This window comes from Pelophylax lessonae (assembly GCF_965119305.1).
Source record: "Pelophylax lessonae genome assembly, chromosome: 2".
Classification (NCBI taxonomy): Eukaryota; Metazoa; Chordata; class Amphibia; order Anura; family Ranidae; genus Pelophylax; species Pelophylax lessonae.
In genome coordinates this window covers 226,090,423-226,108,032 of record NC_138769.1, presented here as the reverse complement: position 1 = coordinate 226,108,032, position 17,610 = coordinate 226,090,423, and the positions used below count along the sequence as shown (strand labels likewise).

The 17,610-nt window shown below is 50.9% G+C and overlaps 1 protein-coding gene across 2 annotated transcripts in view; it reads right to left on the bottom strand.

The window, feature by feature from the left end:
* The window catches only part of CSDE1 (cold shock domain containing E1), a 208,419-nt gene that overhangs the window by 133,617 nt on the left and 57,192 nt on the right, over positions 1 to 17,610 (bottom strand). For both annotated transcript variants that reach the window (XM_082246093.1, XM_082246094.1), the window contains one exon: positions 3,121 to 3,230. In XM_082246093.1, coding sequence (XP_082102219.1) covers positions 3,121 to 3,230 — 110 coding nt within the window. The remainder of the gene's footprint in view (positions 1 to 3,120; positions 3,231 to 17,610) is intronic.

Below are 17,610 nucleotides of genomic sequence, written 5' to 3'. Positions count from 1 at the left end.
GGTCCAGCCAGGGTTGAAGAAAACAGAGCAAACGTCCCCCCACCCCAGAAACGGGTGAGGGCGCCCCTTCAGGCCGCATTGTTATGGGAAGCGGATCCGGACTGGCCGGACTTCTGCTTACCCGCCCACGGCTTCTTCTGGGAGCCTTGGCCTTTGAAGGGCTTGCCCTTATAGTGCGACCGAAAGGCACGAAAGGACCCCTGAGAGGGCCTAAAACGAAGCATTCTTCTTACCGCGAACAAACTTATTCTTGTGAGATTGGGGCAAGAGAGTGCTCTTACCCCCAGGAATACCCTTTATCAGAGTATCCAAAGATTCGCCAAAAAGGCGAGATCCCGCGTAGGGCAAATTTGCCAGAGTCTTGCGAGAAGATTGGTCAACCGACCAACATTTCAACCATATCAGGCGACGGTTCAAGACCGCCACACTAGAAAGGCGCGCCGCCAAAGGGACTAAATCCAAGTCCGCATCACACAAATACATGACACCCTGATGAATCTGATCCACCCTAGCCAAAGTTGTCGGCGGGGCAGAGTCAGCCACCAGAGTGCGCCTATTCCAATCTCCTGTCCGTCGGGTCCCGGAACACCGGGTATCCTCAGCAGGGATCGCAGTTGACTTATTCAAAATCGCCACCGCGTGATCCACCTGAGGCGGTACACACCAACGCTCATCAGTAGCCGGTGTAAAGGGATAACGCAGCTTGAACCTACTCGGCACAGCAAAAGGCTTTTTTAAATTGCGCCATTGCTCATCCACCGCGCGCTGAAATTCCGTAGAGCAAGGAAAAACCTGCAATGTTTTGCGTTTCCTCTGCGTCCCATAAGAGGACATCAAAGCAGGAGGACATGTTTCATCCTGCAAATGCAGCGTGTGCTTGATAGAAGCAACCAACTCATCCATGAGTGCAAGCTCTTCAGACGAGCCAGGGGGAGAATTATCAACCCCTTCCACCTCAGCCTCCCCGTCAGACCCCACAAGGTCTAGGGATGAGTGAGACCCTGAGAAGGGCACTCCAGCCATAGCAGCCCCATCGCCCTCTGAATCAGAGGAAAAAGACACCCTGGGCCGTTTAGTGGATCGATCAGCCACCAGCATCTGCACCTGAGCAGCTAAGTTAGCCACAACAGTGGCCAGATCAGCCCCCTCGGGGGAAGCAGCAGCCCCTTGGCCCCCCACCAGGGTGGGAGGAAACTTGCAATCCTGAGAATCCATGCCCCGAGAATCCATGCCCCAGCAAAAAAATAATAAAGGATACTGCCCCTTTAAGATCGCGGCGAGCGCTGCCCACCGCACCCACTCAACACACTGACCCCCAGAGGGATAAGAAACTGGGCAAGGAATACAGGAAAAAGATATAAAACCTGGAGAGCTCACACAGGCTGCTGCACCAATCGCTGTCCCAGAGGAAAAGGAAGTGATGCAAGACTGACCGCCCCTATGAAGCCTCTGCAAGGCTACACAAACATGGCCTCTCGGCTGAGGACAAAACCCTGGGCAAAGAGAACATGGCGCTGACATGTGGGATCGATCGCCGCTCAAAATGGCGACGTTTGGCGCCAAAAACGTTGTGCAGTACCTCACAGGACCTGCCACCATAATTTTCTTCCCCAGAAAAATGGCGGATCGCCGCAGCGATCGCCGCACAGCATGGCTAAAATCTTACTGCTTCATATGACACCCAGCAGAGCGGGAGAGCCCCCCCCTCACAGCCCACACACAGGCAGCAAGTGCACACAGGAGCTGACAGGGAGCACAGCAGCCACACAGACATGCAGGGTCACACAGTCCCAGACTGACACCCAAAAAAAGACAGGTCCCCACAGAGATACACTTACCAGTCCGGATGGCGTGGGGAGCCTGCTCCAGCGACCAAACCGTAGTACTGAGGACAGGGAGTGTCGCAAGCATGACGCAGTGGAGTTGCGGTGCGAAACCGCAATGGCGTCCAGTGAGGTAGCCACCTCACCGATAGCATCCCTGCAGCGAACAGGGATGGGTCGTTCAATGTGCCAGGGCAAAACCTAAGCTGAACGCTCGATGGCAGGCTGGGAAGCCCCTGGCCCTGAGCCCTGGGATCCAGGGTGGCCAGACTGAGACCCAGCTCCGCACGATCATCTTCATCAGAAGAAGCTAACTAACGCTGGAAATAAACAGCTAAGTAAAAGAAAGAGAAAAAAACTTCAAATAAAACCAAAAAAGAGAAAAGTGGCTGAGACTAAGAGCCCCAGCACAGTAACAGCCTGCGTACTCCTGAGCTAGGCATATGAAACTGAGTTGGTATGCAGGGAGGTATGCTAAAATCTTTGATATTAATATATTCTGTTGCCTAGCTACTCCTACGGAGCAAAGGTCAATAACCCCATTAGTGACGAATATGAAGAGGCGGCGACTGTCGGAGGACGTAAGAGAAAAAATAGTTTCATTGCTCTAATCACTGGTGGGCCAAACCAACAGTCGGCCCCAGTGTTGTGAAAATTTGAAGGAGCAGGATGGAAGCATTTCTCAAACTAATTTCTAACCGTGTATGCCGTTTTCTTTTTGGTAAAGTTAAATTCACTCCAAAATCAAATAAAAAGAAAATCTTCGAACATCAAACAAATGTTCTGTGAATCATCCAAATTTTCCTAGGACTTTGTTCGAAATTCTCTTTAGCCAGGTTAAGAGGTGTGGAGAAAATACAGTACACACAGATCTTCCCAATGAATGGCCATCTGGGTGTCGGGGGGTGGGGGTGGTGTTGACAGGGAGCAAAGTCTGATCACTGGGGGAAAGGCAGGCTGCTCTAAAACAGCCACAAAATGTGGTCAAATTAAAATAGGAAAGCAGAGGGACTGGTAAGAACACCAGGGATTTAAACACAAATGAAGCAATACAAAGCAGGACACTTTAAAAACATGGTACATCATGAAATGTTGGGGTAATATTTTACCTGAATTTAAAAAAAAGTAATATACATTTTAAACAAAGGCACCTCAACACTGGGTAAGAGGCTGTTCATGAGATGAAAGGACCAACGTGAATGCTTGAGAAAAATTCAAAATGTAGCCATGAACCAAAACAAACCTCATTTACATTGGAACAAGACATGCATATAAAATTAGACATCAAAACACAAACCTGTCCGTTTATTCTCTCCTCTGGCAAGATTTCAGTCTTAATTTTTACCAGTTTGACAGCGATTGGTTTGCCAGTACGTCTGTCTGATGACACCTCAAACTCCACATCATCTGTGGTGGAAGGAGAATGAGCAGTCAGAATCCACTTGCCAAATACTTATCACAATCAAATAAAAAGGACCGCTAGAGCCACCTTCCAATAGTCTCTTATTTAAAAGTAAGCAAAGACAAAAAAAAAAAAAAAAAACTTTGCAACGCCTATGGGGCAGTCCCTGAAAGCATACACCCACTCACTCTACTATAGGATTCAGTTTTGTTGCAAGCAGTGTCAGAAGTAAAAACCCCAACCCACTCAAAAATAGAGGGGCAGGTGCTGCGTTTGTTAATGAACTTCAGAGAAAAGGATTTTACGGCAAGTCAAAATCCAGTTCTCTATCGTTCATTGACAGACACAGCTCCATATTCTTAACCATTAGGACGTCCCAAAGCAGTATTTGCATGAGGGGTGGGAAAACCCAGAAAACCTAATTCCCAGATACTGGCGAGGGCATATCTTCATGCAGACAGAAATTTGTCCGCAGATCTGGAGGGGCCTGTTCTCGGCTTACCTGACGTCTTCTTGGAACCCCAAGAGGACCTAAATGGCTTAAGGCCTTCTCCTGCATGCCGAAGGCACGAAGGGGCCGTCTGTGTGCTGAAAAATAAGGGCTCCGTACAATCAGTGCATCTACCAGCACCCTTGCATGCACAGGAAAAAAAAAAAAATTGTCACAACAGAGCACCCAAAGTGCGTGGACGCAGACCCAGTGGAGTCGCTATATGCCAAGCTTACCCTGATAACATTAACAGGGTAGTTTGCCGACCACAGTCCTGCAAGGAGACGCCGGCTAAAGTGCCACAAAAAAGACCACTATTAGACCTAAGGGTCGCCCACCATAAATGACATAGCCCTCCTATAAAGGGGAAGAGGCCGTTGTGGACGCAAACGCGCAGGCAGAGTACCTCTACACAACGATGCCCCCACTGTGCCCCCTGGTTCAAGGAGAGTGCCCGGTAGTTCAAATGTCCACTCCCCTGAGGGGGGGGGGGGGGCGGATGCCTATCTGCTGCTCTATCACCCCGGTCAGCAGCTGAAACAGCCTGGTAACAACTTGTTCAGTTAGCCGTGAGTAGGCTGCAGAGCGGCGACCTACATTTGGGGCCCGATCCGGTCGAGAGTCCGCTCGGTTAGGAACCCAGACAACCTGGTCAGTCACTCGGACAGCCAGCTATGTCAGTCACGGCCTCAATTTTTGGCCCGATTCGGTCATGCGAGGCATCCGCCGGTCAGCTACCTCATCCCGGTCAGCCGCAAAGGCGCAGACTACATTTTTTGCCAGACACGCAAGCCGCAGACCCACGGATGAAGAACCATCCGCTCCCCCCCCCATCCCGCCAAGCCTATAACCACCACAGGGAGCCCAAAGAACATCCCTGCCTCAGTCATATCCCCCAGGGGGCCGGGAACTTGCTCAAAGACCCGTGTGCGACCCGGACAGCCCAGTCAACAACTGCATCCAACCCCCTTACTGGAGCAAGTGACAAAGCTAGCTCCTACACAACACCTAGGGGGGGGGGGGGGGTCAGGTTGGCGCCAAAAGACCGTGACTGTTCGAGGGACTGGGGAAATGGGAAGGGATCCGGGGGGGGGGGGGGGGGGGGGGGTCCACATCCACCCCGAGACCACAAGAGCTATGGGGGATACACTACTCACCATACCAATGACAATCAGGTGGGCGCCACTCTGGACAGACTACCTCTCCACTCGGGGTGGGGGTGCAGACAGCCAAGGGGAACCCCAGGCCGAACCAGGTCGTGTGCATCCCGGCAAGGTGTTTAACTCGCGGGCCAGCCCCTGTCCATTGGGGCTCTGTTGTGGCGAGGCCTAGCACGGGGCTATAACCTGCACATGCTGCCTGGACTGGGAGACCTTAAGGATCTAGAATATAAAGTCCAAAACCCAGTCAGGCTGTTGATTGCAGTTCTCTCAGGAACATAACTAGCAAAAAAAAAAAAAAGTTGAAATTTTAACAAAGGTTCCCTTAAAAAAAAAAAAAAAAAAAAAAAACAAGCTAAGACCAAAGTCCCAGCCGGGAACTAGGTCCTACTCCTAAACTGGGCAGAAACAAACAATTCTATAGCAGAGCAAATAGGTGTATGCCGTCAGGGACTGCCCAATAGGCATGGTAAAGTTTTTCTGCCTAGTGTCCTACTCCTGTAGAGGGCAGCATAACAATGGTTAAGAATAATATGGAGCTGCATCTGTCAAAACTATATACATCTCTCTCATTTAAAAGCACACAAGCCTTCATATTTAACAGTTCTACTTTTTTTATACTGAAGTAAATCTTTGTCAGAGCTTGCAGGGCAAATGGCTATAGTTTTTGGTACACTCTCCATTTATTAAAAAGGTACCAACTACTATGCCAGGAAATCAACAGGCCATGCCTTAAAATAGTTCATGCAACATCCTAATACCACACTTAATAAGGGGATACTTAGGCCCCACTCACATCTGAGCCATTTGGAATCTTACGCAGAATTGGTGCAATCTGCCTGCATTTCCAAATAGTGTTACAATCATGGCAAAACATGATGCATGTTCAGGCACCATTTAATCTAAAAATGACAGCCCAAACAAATCTTTTTTTCAGAAAAATGTGCCTGGCTTAGTGCCATAATCTGGTACAATAGCTTCTTTGGCACAGCACACACACACAGAAGCCAAATAAAGTGAATGGGCTGCCTTGTGTGCAATATGCAAAAGTGCATGAATCGTGCAAAAATATGAGTGGGAAGGCGCATTCCCACAACGTGAAATGTGAACGGGGCCTAACAAGCCAGAATCCTGGGACATGAGGGCATTAACGTGAATCTGGGCTGAGCTTTACGGGAATGGTTTAGACTTTAACACAGATTTAGCACTTTCTTCCTTGAGAACACCAGTAGTTCACTGGAATGGTTAGCGGCAATCACAATAATAAAATATCTTAACCCAAAAAGGTTATATATTACAACTTAACAAGTCCTTAGATGCAGGATCTCCATTTCCTTGCAGGACAGACTGCGAATGACGGAGGCATGTTAACTGACCATAGTCAAATAATGATTTAAAGTGACAAATAATCCAAAATACTGATGTGAAAAAGGGTGTGTATGGCTCCTTTAACACGGCCGCTCCGTGTGAAAGGTCCGCTGCGGGACTTTTTTTTTTTTTTTCCACGGAGCGGATGACATTTGTCATCCGATCCGTGTGCCCGCATATCATCCCATCCGTTTGCGGATGATATGCGGACCTAATGTAAGTATATGGCACTGCGGATGTCAGCGGATGACACCGCTGACATCAGATTCCTTCCTTTCTGTTTTTTACACGGAAGGAAAAATGGGGTTCTGTTCCATTCGTAAAAACGGAACAGAACTGACAGGAGGAAAATCTGGTGTCAGCGGATGGTATTCCGCTGACACCCACAGTGCCATTCACTTACATTATGTCCGCAAACGGATTGGATGATTTGCGGACACACGGAGCGGCCGTGTGAAAGGACCCTATGACAATTCAGTCCGTAACATATAAAGTCCTTTAAATAAATCCACAGATGTGTGCCGATATAATGGAATTATTGTAAAATCTTACCGTAAAATTCCTCTTACGTCCTCTGACAGTCGTCACCCACTCAGTCTTCAATGGGTATTGACCTCTTATCCATAGGAGCAAGCTAGGCATAAGACTTGTTAAAAACAAAGTAATTTACATAGACACCTATGGGGGCTGTTCCAATATCCCCCCGCTATCAGCCATCCCAACTCAGTTTGGTAGCAAGCAGTTAAAGTCCATGAACCCCAAAAAGAGGGGTGGGGGCGGCGACTGTCAGGACTCTGAAAGGAATTTTACGGTAAGATTTTACAAAAATTCAATTTTCTCTTACGTCCTCTGACAGTCGCCGCCCACTCATTCAGTCTTCACCAATGGAATGTCCCAAAGCAGTGAAGACATGAAGGGTGGGAAACTTAACCGTCACAAAGGCAACGCAGCACCCAAGTCAGAGAAAGGAACCTTACGTGAACAGAAAGGTATCCTCTGGGCAACAGAAAAGCTCAACTGGAGCAACAACCCAGGAAAGCAAACAAACAAGGGGGAAAAAGAACCCAAACAGCCAGGGACCTGCAAAACTAGGGCCCCCTTAAGGCACTGCCGCACACAGAACTTTGCGGCCAAAGGAGGCATCTGCCGATGCCAGAACATCAAGTTTGTAGAATTTCGTAAAGGTGTGCACCGACGACCAAGTCGCAGCCTTGCACACCTGGGCCACCGAAGCTTGATGCCGGAAGGCGCAGGACGCACTCACCGCTCTGGTAGAGTGCGCCTTGACAGGGAAGGGTGATGCCCTTTCCTTAATCGAATAGGCCTGTACAATCGTCGGTCTGATCCATTTTGAAATGTTCGCCGCAGACACAGCCATACCCTTCCGAGGTCCCTCAGGAAGGACAAAAAGAGAATCTGACTTCCGAAAGGAATCCGTGGACGACAGGTAAACCCTGATCGCCCTGACAACATCCAAGGAATGTAAGGCAAACTCCTTAGGATTCGCACAAAGCGAAGGCAAAACAATGTCCTCATTAAGGTGAAAATCAGAAACCACCTTTGGAAGGAAGGACTGGTGGGGTCGCAAGACCACCTTATCCCTATGAACCCCCAGGTAAGGGGAGCGGCAAGACAAGGCCGCCAACTCCAACACTCTGCGTGCAGAAGTGATCGCCACTAGAAAAGCAACCTTTTTCGACAGCAGAGGCAAAGAAATTTCCCTGATGTTTTCAAAGGGAGGACGTTGCAAAACGGACAGAACCAAGTTCAAGTCGCAAGGAGGTAGAGGCGCCCTCTGAGGGGCCAAGTGACGCACACCTTGAATAAAGGGGCGAATCAAAGAGAGGGGCGCTGGAAAAGGACAGCCAGTGCAGACAGCTGGCCCTTAATCGTGGTCAACGCCAGGCGCTGGTCCACACCAGTTTGTAGGAAGGCCAACACCCTCGCCACCGAGTAGGAACGAGGAGGGAAGCCTCTGGATTCACACCAGGCAAAATAAGCCTTCCAGGTACGGTAATATATCTTACCGGACGAGGCTTTCCTACCCTTGAGCAAAGTAGGAATGAACTCAGATGAGACCCCTGTCTCTCAGGACCTGGCTTTCAACAGCCATGCCGTTAAAGCCAGCGACTGTAAAGCAGGATGGAAGATCAGTCCCTGAGACAGTAGATTCGCAAAGTTAACCGCCAAGGAGGCTCGACGGCCAGTTGAATGATGTCTGCATACCAGGACCGGTGTGGCCAGTCCGGGGCCACCAGAATCACCAACTTCGGTTCTGAGACCAACCTGCGCAGGAACCTGGATAACTGAATTGGGGGAAAGGCATATATCAGACGATACCGGTGCCACGGCACCACCAGCGCATCCGAGGCATCTGCCAGAGGATCGCGCGTTCTTGCCACGAACCTTCCCACCTTGTTGTTTGGCTGGGACGCGAACAGATCCACATCCGGGGATCCCCACGTCGCACACAGCATCTGAAACACCTCCGGGTGCAGGAACCATTCCCCCTGGTCCAGGGTCTGGCGGCTCAGATAATCAGCCTGCCAGTTCTCCACACCCGGAATGTGAACTGCTGAAATCGCCGGGACGCAAGTCTCGGCCAGAGACAGAATACTGGTCACCTCCTGGGCCTCCCGGGCACTCCTGGTGCCCCCTTGGTGATTGATGTAAGCCACCGCAGTGGCGTTGTCCGTCTGCACCCGTACAGGGTGGCCCTAAAGACGATCCGACCAATGGAGCAGGCACAGCCTGATCGCTCGCAATTCCAAGATGTTTATCGGTAGGGAGGATTCATCAACCGACCAAGTGCCCTGGGAAGGGCAGACAGGTTGCCCAGAACGCCACCCCAGCCCGACAGGCTGGTATCCGCGGTAAGCACCGTCCACAGCAACAGCCGGAAGGATTTCCCCTCCGCTACGGCCGGGGACTGGAGCCACCACAGAAGATCCACTCTGGTTTGGTGACTCAGAGACACCCTCAGGTCCAAGGACTGAGGGAGCCTGTCCCATCTGGCCAGTATCTCCGCCTGGAGAGACCGCGTGTGAAACTGTGCAAACGGTATGGCCTTGAAGGCCGACACCATCAACCCCAGGGACCGCATACAGGTCCTGAGTGACGAGGACTCGTTGGCCGAGGGACCTCACTTCGTCCTGCAGGGTCCGGAGCTTATCCTCCAGCAGAAACACCTTCGCTTGGGCAGAGTCCAGGACCATCCCCAAATATGGGAGACAAACCGAAGGAGACAGTCGACTTCTGAACGTTTATGGTCCATCCGAACTCCTGGAGCGTCTGAACCGTAGTGGACAGATCGCGCAGCAGGCTCTGACTGGCACTCGACCCTAACAGGAGATTGTCCAGATATCCCAAGACCGCAATGCCCTGTGCCCGTAACAGGCCCAGAATAGGAGCCACCACTTTGGTAAAGACCCTTGGAGCCGAAGCAAAACCAAAAGGTAAAGCCACAAACTGAGTGTTCTTCCGCGATAGCGAATCGGAGGTACCTCTGATGACCCTCGAATATGGGGGATGTGTAAATACGCATCCTTTAGGTCGATGGAAGCCAGGAAATCTCCCGGGCTCAAGGAGGCCACCACCGAACGGAGGGATTCCATGCGGAATTTTTTGAACGAGCACGAAGCGGTTCAGAGCTTTCAAGTCCAGAATAGGATACACATTGCCCTCCTTTCTGGGCACAGTGAACAGATTCGAGTAAAACCCCCGAAATCTGTCCCGATGAGGCACCGGGACGATCACCCCCTGGGCGAGGAGATCCTGCACCGCCCGATGAAGATCCTGCAACCGATCTGGGGTCAAATGAAGATTTGAGGGAAAGAATCTGTCCGCTGGTCGCGAAAGGAATTAGATCTTGTACCCTGATCAAATTATTTCCTGAACCCACCTTTCCGGAATCCGAGCAGCAGCCAGAGGTTGGTTGGAGGAAGGTTGGAGGAAACTGCGCAGATGTCCCCCCACCCCTGAAACGGGTGAGGGCGCCCCTTCAGGCAGTGGCGGACTGGGCCGCCGCAACAGCCTGGGCGGCCTTTGGCTTGCCCGCCCAGAGCTTTCTCTGGCCACCCTGGCCCTTGAAGGGTTTCCCCTTGTCCTGCACCTTGAAAGCACGAAAGGTCCCCTGATTTGGTTTAAAGGAAGGACCCCGCTTACCGCGGAAGAACTTACCCCTAGGAATCTGGGGCAGCAGAGTGCTCTTGCCCCCAGTGACACCTTTAACCAATTCATCCAGGGATTTCCCAAAAAGACGAGACCCCGCATAAGGGATGTCAGACACCGTCTTCCTGGAAGTCTGGTCAGCCGAGCAGCTTTTTAACCAAAGCGGCAGTTAAGTACCGCGACACCTGACAGGCGAACCGCCAACGGGGTCTCATCCAAGGCCTCATCACACAGATACATAACCCCATGATGAATCTGGTCCACCATCTCCAAGGTAGTAGGGGTGGCAGAATCAGCCACGAGGGTGCGTCTGAGCACCTTGGTCCAATCTGCCACAGCCTGAGCCACCATGACTGAGGCGAAAATAGGTTTCAGCATGGAACCTGCCACCATATACAGGGTTCATACACATTTTCACCAATAAAATTCCATGACTTTTCCATGACTTCACGTAAATATTCATGACCTAATGTTTCATCAAATGTCTATGTATACATGTTAAATAAGAAAATCCATGTCACACCCAGCATATTTTTACTAAACTAAATGACAATCTTTGTAGTGTACAGTACCTCTGCAGTTAGGGTTTCGTTTCTGGATACAGCGTGACTCAAAATGGTCCCTTGTTTTACACTGGATGAGATGGAAGCACCGCTGCCGCAGCTGGGAGCCAGTGTCACTTCAGGCGCACGGGTGAAAAAGCCAACCATCGGATTGGAAGCCGTCAAGCATGCAGCTGCAGACTGGTGCTTTGCACCTTTAGCGTGGCTAGACCCGTGCCTATCAACCAATGAGGCAGCGGAAGCGTCACTGGAGGGCGGGCCAGCCGCATGAAACAGTTACCGCCCCCTTCCGCGTCATCACGTTCATGCGGCCGACCCGCCCTCCAGTGACGCTTCTGCTGCCTCATTGGTTGCTAATCTCCCGGCTGTTACTGCTGCTGCTAGCCAGTCACAGTGTCTCCAGGCAAACCGTTGCCGGCCCTCCCTGCTGCCTGATTGGGTCATCTCTTCGGCTGCTGCTGGCCAATAACAGCACGCGCATACCATGGACCCGGAAGGACGCTAATACAGCGAAATGTAAATACAGTATGTGGCAATATAATCATAAAATAATTAAGCATCCGCTCCCCGATCCTCCACAGTAATTTAATTCCATGACTTTTGCAAAACCTAGTGGGTTTCCTAATTTTCCATGACCTTTCCAGGCCTGGAAAGTGTCATCTAAAAATTCCAAAACTTTTCCAGGATTTCCAGGACCGTATGAACCCTGCATATAGGAATGGCGGGCAAGGGATTCCAGCCTCCTATCCCTAGGGTCCCGGAACACCGGAGAATCCTCGATGGGAACCAGAGTGGCCCTGTTCCATCTTGACACAGTGTGATCCACTTTAGGAGCCACAGACCAACGCGAATACGTAGGAGATGCAAAGGGGTAACGGACTTGAAACCGTTTTGGTATCACAAAATTGCGCTTCAAATTGCGCCATTGTTCATTTACAGTTTCGTGAAACTCGGCGGGGCAAGGAAACCCCTGCGCTGCCTTACGGGATCTGCGGGTACCAAAAGAGGACCGCTTGCCCGGAGGATTGGGCTCATCCTCTAAATGCAGTGTATCTTTAAGAGCAGTAATCAGCGCGTTCTTCGGCCATCCCGGGGGGGGGGGGGGGATCATTCCCCTCATCCTCCGCCTCCCCTTCAGACTGGGAAGAACGAGACCCTTCAGGGGGCACACCATCTATGGCAACCATATCAGAATCAGAAGAAAGAGCCTAGGCCTTTTTCTAGCATCCCGTTCAGCCATCAAAAGATCCACCTTGGACGCTAAAGTCGCAAGTGCAGCAGTCAGAAGATCCAGAGGAACCTGAATCATCCACCAAAGCTGGGAGGAATTTGCTGTCCTGGGATAAAAAAAAAAAAAAAAAAAAAAAAAAAAAAAAAAAGAGTTCTCTTATGAAGGTACTGGCCCTTTAAGTGCACAGCGACCCCACCGCAGTACACCGCTATGAAGGACTATGCAAACAGACCCCGGAAGTAGGAATAAGCTGACAGCCAGAGGTATTCCCCACAAGACCAGCAAAGACCCCACAAGTGTTAACACACTCCTACCCATCTCCTCTGTAGACAAAAAGGAAGTGATGTCACCACATGAGGCTGAACTAGGAAACAGGCCAAGGGAAAATGGTTGCCCATAGAAAGCAATGGGAGGCTCCAGGAAAATGGCCGCCGACATGTGCACAGAAGAACAGTGCCACACACAAGATGGCGCCGTAAGGCGCCAAAACACACTACATTCATTGCTGCAGAAGCGCCCACAGTGAAGCCAGCAGGAGGGGTGGGAACAGCAGAGCAAAATAACAGTCCCCAAGGCCAAACCAGACAACATAGGACCCATCAGAACAAGGAGGTCCACCTGAAAACCAAACAGGAACATCCTCAAGGAAGGCCAAAGGGTCCACTAAACAGCAGCATTCAAAATTTTGGTAAAGGTGTGACCAGACGACCAGGTCACCGCCTTGCAAACCTACAGCACAGATGCCTGACAGCAAAAAGCCCAGGAAGCACTAAGCGCTCGAGTAGAATGAGCCTAGAGAGGGAAAGGTGGAATCTGACCCTTAATGGCATAAGCCTGCACAACTGTGATTCATCTGGAAATAGTCACGGAAGACGCAGGCAGCCCTTTCTTTGAGCCCTCCGTGAGCACAAACAGCGAGTCTGACTTGATAAAAGACTCAGTAGACGCCAAATACACCTTGATCGCCCAAACCACATCCCGGGTATGCAGAGCAAATGCCATAGAATGTGTAGGCTTAGGGCACAAGGTAGGTAACACAATGTCCTCATTTAAGTGAAAACTGAAAAGCACCTTCGACAAGGACGGATCCGGACAAAGTTCCACTTTGCCCTTGTGACCAATCAGGTAGAGAGGACAGAACAGCGCTGCCAGTTCCGACACTGCGCGCAGAAGGGTAAGGTTAGCAGGGATATTTCCTGAATACTTTCAAAGGGAGGCCTCTGGAGAACCGACAGCGCCAAATTAAGGTCAAGGTGGTAACGGAGGTCGCACCGGGAGGTACCAAGTGGCACACCCCCTGGATGAAGTTACGCACCAGGGAATTTGTGGCCAATGGCCTTTGGAAAAAAATTAGCCAAGGCCAAAACTTGACCCTTGATAGTACCCAAGGCCAATTTTTGATCAACTCCCCGTTGAAAGAAGGCAAAGATCCGAGCCACCGAACAGGAGCGAGGGGGGTCCCAAGGGACTCACCACGAAAATACAACTTCCACATGCAATGATAAAGCAAGAAAAGTGACTTCTAGGTAGATTTAAGCAGAGTGGGAATCACTGAAGTAGACAATCCCCTGTCCTTCAGCACCTGGCTTTCAACAGCCAAGCCGTCAAAGCCAGCGACCGTAAAGCAGGATAGAAGATTGGCCCTTGAGACAGATCTTCAGAGAGGAAGTCCCAGCAGAGCGTCTGCAACAAGCATGACCAGGTCGGTGTACCAAGCCCAACGAGGCCAGTCCGGAGCCACAGGAATGACTGGAAGTCTTGGCCACAAACCCCTGTACTTTCCTGTTGATTCGAGACGCCAACAGATCAACGTGCAGCGTGCCCGGAGACAGAACGAAGACAACTGCGGGAACACATCCAGATACAGGGATCACTCCCCTGCATCTAAGGCCTGGCAGTTTTCCACTCCTGGAATGTTGACAGGAGAGAGCTGGAACATGGTGCTCCAAACGTAAAAATGCCTGCCACTTCCAGGGCCGCAAGAACACTCCTGGTGCCCCCTTGGTGATTGACGTAAGCCAATGATGTAGCATTGTCCGATTGAATGTGCACTGGACAACCCACCAGGCGTTCGGTCCAGTGTGCCAGGCAAATCCGGATCGCTCTCAGCTCCAGGACATTGATCGGCAACCGGGATTCCTCCAGGGACCAGACTCCCAGAACAGTGACACACACCCCCCCACCCCCCCCCCCCCAGATAGACTTGCATCCGTGGTGACAACTGTCCAGTAAATAGGAAGGACTTCAGCAGCTGGAGCATCAGATATTGAAGCCACCAGATCAGGGACTCATTGGTCCTGTGGCTCAGCCAAATCCGAAGGTCCAGAAAATTTGTGCACTTGTTCCACTTAAGAATTTCCTTCTGAAGGATCCTCGTGTGGAACTGAGCAAAGGGGACCGCCTCGAAGTATGACGCCATCAGGACGCCAGGACCGGAGCCAACACCTTTGTGAAGACCGGAGGCGAGATCAAAGGGTAACACCGCAAACCGATAGTGATCCTCTCCCACAGCAAGACGGAGAAATCATTGGTGAGCAGCACAGATAGGTGAAGCCAGGAAATCCCCTGATGTAGGGAAGCCACCACCGTGCAAATTTGATTCCATCTTGAGCTTTTGAATGCGCATGAAAACATTCAGTGCTATCAGGTCCAGGATCGAACGCAATTTGCTCTCCTTCCCGAACACATCTGTCTGGGATCCGGACCAGCCACAGGTCAGAGAACCGGCAAAAGGTGTCAACCCCCCCCAGTCACAGGTGAGGGCGCACCTTCAGGCCAAGGAGGCCTTGTCCACAGGTCTGGAGAAACCAGACTTGTTTGCCAGACCAGGGATGCTTGGAACCACCCGAGGGAGCCTTGAAGGGCTTTGCCTTATCGGCTGACCTCAAGAAACGAAAACATTTTTGTGAGCCAAAAAGGATGGACCCCATCTATGCAGAGAGTCCTTACCCTTGGTAGCCTGCGGAAGAAAGGTACTCTTTCCTCCTGTAAGACCAAGGTAGCGCCGAACAGACGGGCCCCTTGAAAGGGAAGTTCCATTAAGGCCTTCTTAGAAGCCTGATCCACAGACCAAAACTTCAGCCAGAGCATACCCCAGATAACCACTGCCGAAACCAACAGTTAACTCAACAGAAGTGTCTAGCACGGCATTGCAAACAAATTGCAGCTTCTGCACCAGCTGGTCCAACAGCTTCCCAAAGGCAGGAGGGACTGGCTTACTCTCCACGTCACAGCGTAGTAGCTTAGCCCATTCAGTCAGCGTCTGCATGACAAAGGCCACAGTAAACAGGTCTCAGTGCAGTGCCCACCAGGGAGTACATATTGCAGGCCACAGCCTCTGCCTTTCTATCCTCCGGGTCCTTAAAGGACCGGGATTCCTCTACCGGTATAACGGTAGCCTTATTCAGTCTGGAGACTGGAGGATCCACCTTAGGGTAGCGTCTAGCAATCCACTTAAACACCCCCGAAGACTTGCGAGTGGCAGAAGTAACCTGCGCCCCAGGAGCGCCCGCAGCTGTATCCTCCAATTTCAGGGTTTAAACGCACAGAAATAACCAGTGCGTCCACCAGTGCCTTAAATCTTGCGCAGCAGTAGAGTTAGAAATATCATCCTAACCATCAGAGGAGGCAGGGCGCGAGGTAACAAACCCAGCTGGGAGACCCACATCTGTGTGGGAGACCCACGTCTGCAGTGGCTGAGTCAGACTCAGAATCTGAGACATCAGACGAGGCAGGAGTAGGTGGGGGTCGTTTCTTCGTACCTCTCTAGGCCACCTCCACCCAGGACACAAATTCTTCCAAAACCGCAGAAATTGCATCGGTGGACAGGAGAGAGCTCAAGAGCGAGAGATAGAAAGAGCGCTCACTGTGCCCCCAAAATGCAGCAGCCGGTCCCAGAACGTCTGCATGTGTCAGCAGCAGCTCTCCAAAAGGAAGTGGGCATTGAAGCTGCCCAGGGTGAAAGGAGGGGGCTCCACCCACTGGAAAACATGCCCAGGCACTCCCACCTAGATTCCCAGCAGAGAATCCACCGCAAAATGGCCGAAAACGGGTGTACCAAGATGGCCGCCGTCATTGTAGTAGACGAGGCTTCAAGAAAATGGCGGCCCCGCGCTGCAAACAAGGACGCACAGGAGGAGCCCTCCCAACCCCATTATTCAGCAGGTAGGCCCTGCAAGAACCGACCGAGCACCCCCCGGAAGTGGAGGGGGGGGGGGGCTGTCGGCCAAATAGGAACGCTGTGACTCAGGCCTGGGGCCCATCGTATGCGACCTGGCAAGACGTTTAACTCACGGGGCCAGTCCCCGTCCAGTGGACTACGTCGTTGCTGACCCAGCGCGGAGCTAAAGTCTGCACGCACTCGCTGGCCAGCTGGGGTGACCACTGGATCTAAACATCCAACCCGTCACCCAAATCTAGGATAGTGGCTTGTAGATCTCACAGGAAAAATAAAAAAGCTAGCTAAAGAAAAAATCTACATAAAAAAAAAAAAAAAAAAAAAAAAAAAAAAAACACTTATGCCAGTACCAAAGACCCCAGCAAGGAACTAGGTCCTTACTCCTGACTAGGCAGATTAAAAACTGACATCCTATGCAGGAAGAGAGGGTATACCCCCAGGGACTGCCCATAGGCGTAGCGATAACTTTTTTCTGCCTAGTGTCCTACTCCTGTAGGGGGGGGGGGGCAGTATAACCCTACTGATACGCATCAGAGGACTGCGTCAGTCAATGAACGGTAGAGAAAATGGATATTAATCTTGAGTTACCCTTGTGGCACAACCTTATGTTCTCTCAGGTTCTGAGCTTCGCAGACTATTCCTTCTGGGAAGATGGGGGTATTGCTACACTACAGGATATATACTGTTTTGGCCTCGTTCTCAGATTTACAAAAATAAATATGTACTACCCTGTACAGCCTTCTATAGATACGTCCAGCTGTGCCATGCTCTACAAACTTACTTAGTTTGGTGTCCGACAAAAAAATTTCTGATTATCCAATGATAGGGGTGATAAGATCACACGTCTCTAAGGGCTTGATCTCTGCAATCTATTCCCATGTACTGGATGCTTTGATTAACAAACATCCTTTGGAGATTCGCACTAAATGGCAAGTTATACTAGATTTGTTGGATGAGGCCTGGAAGAAGCCAGCAACTCACATCTTACCGTCTCACCGGCTATAACAAACGTATTCAATTATATATACACGATTCACCAGTCATACTTCACCCCTGTGCGACTCCATGCTATGCATTGTATTCCCGCATCTACCTGCCCACAGGCAGATTTTATTCACGTAATGTGGCTATGCCCTGTCATTGATATATTGGAAACGAGTAGTAAAATGTATTGTCTGGAGTTCTTTCTATCCCTGTGCCTTGCATGCCCACGCATTTGTCGGCTG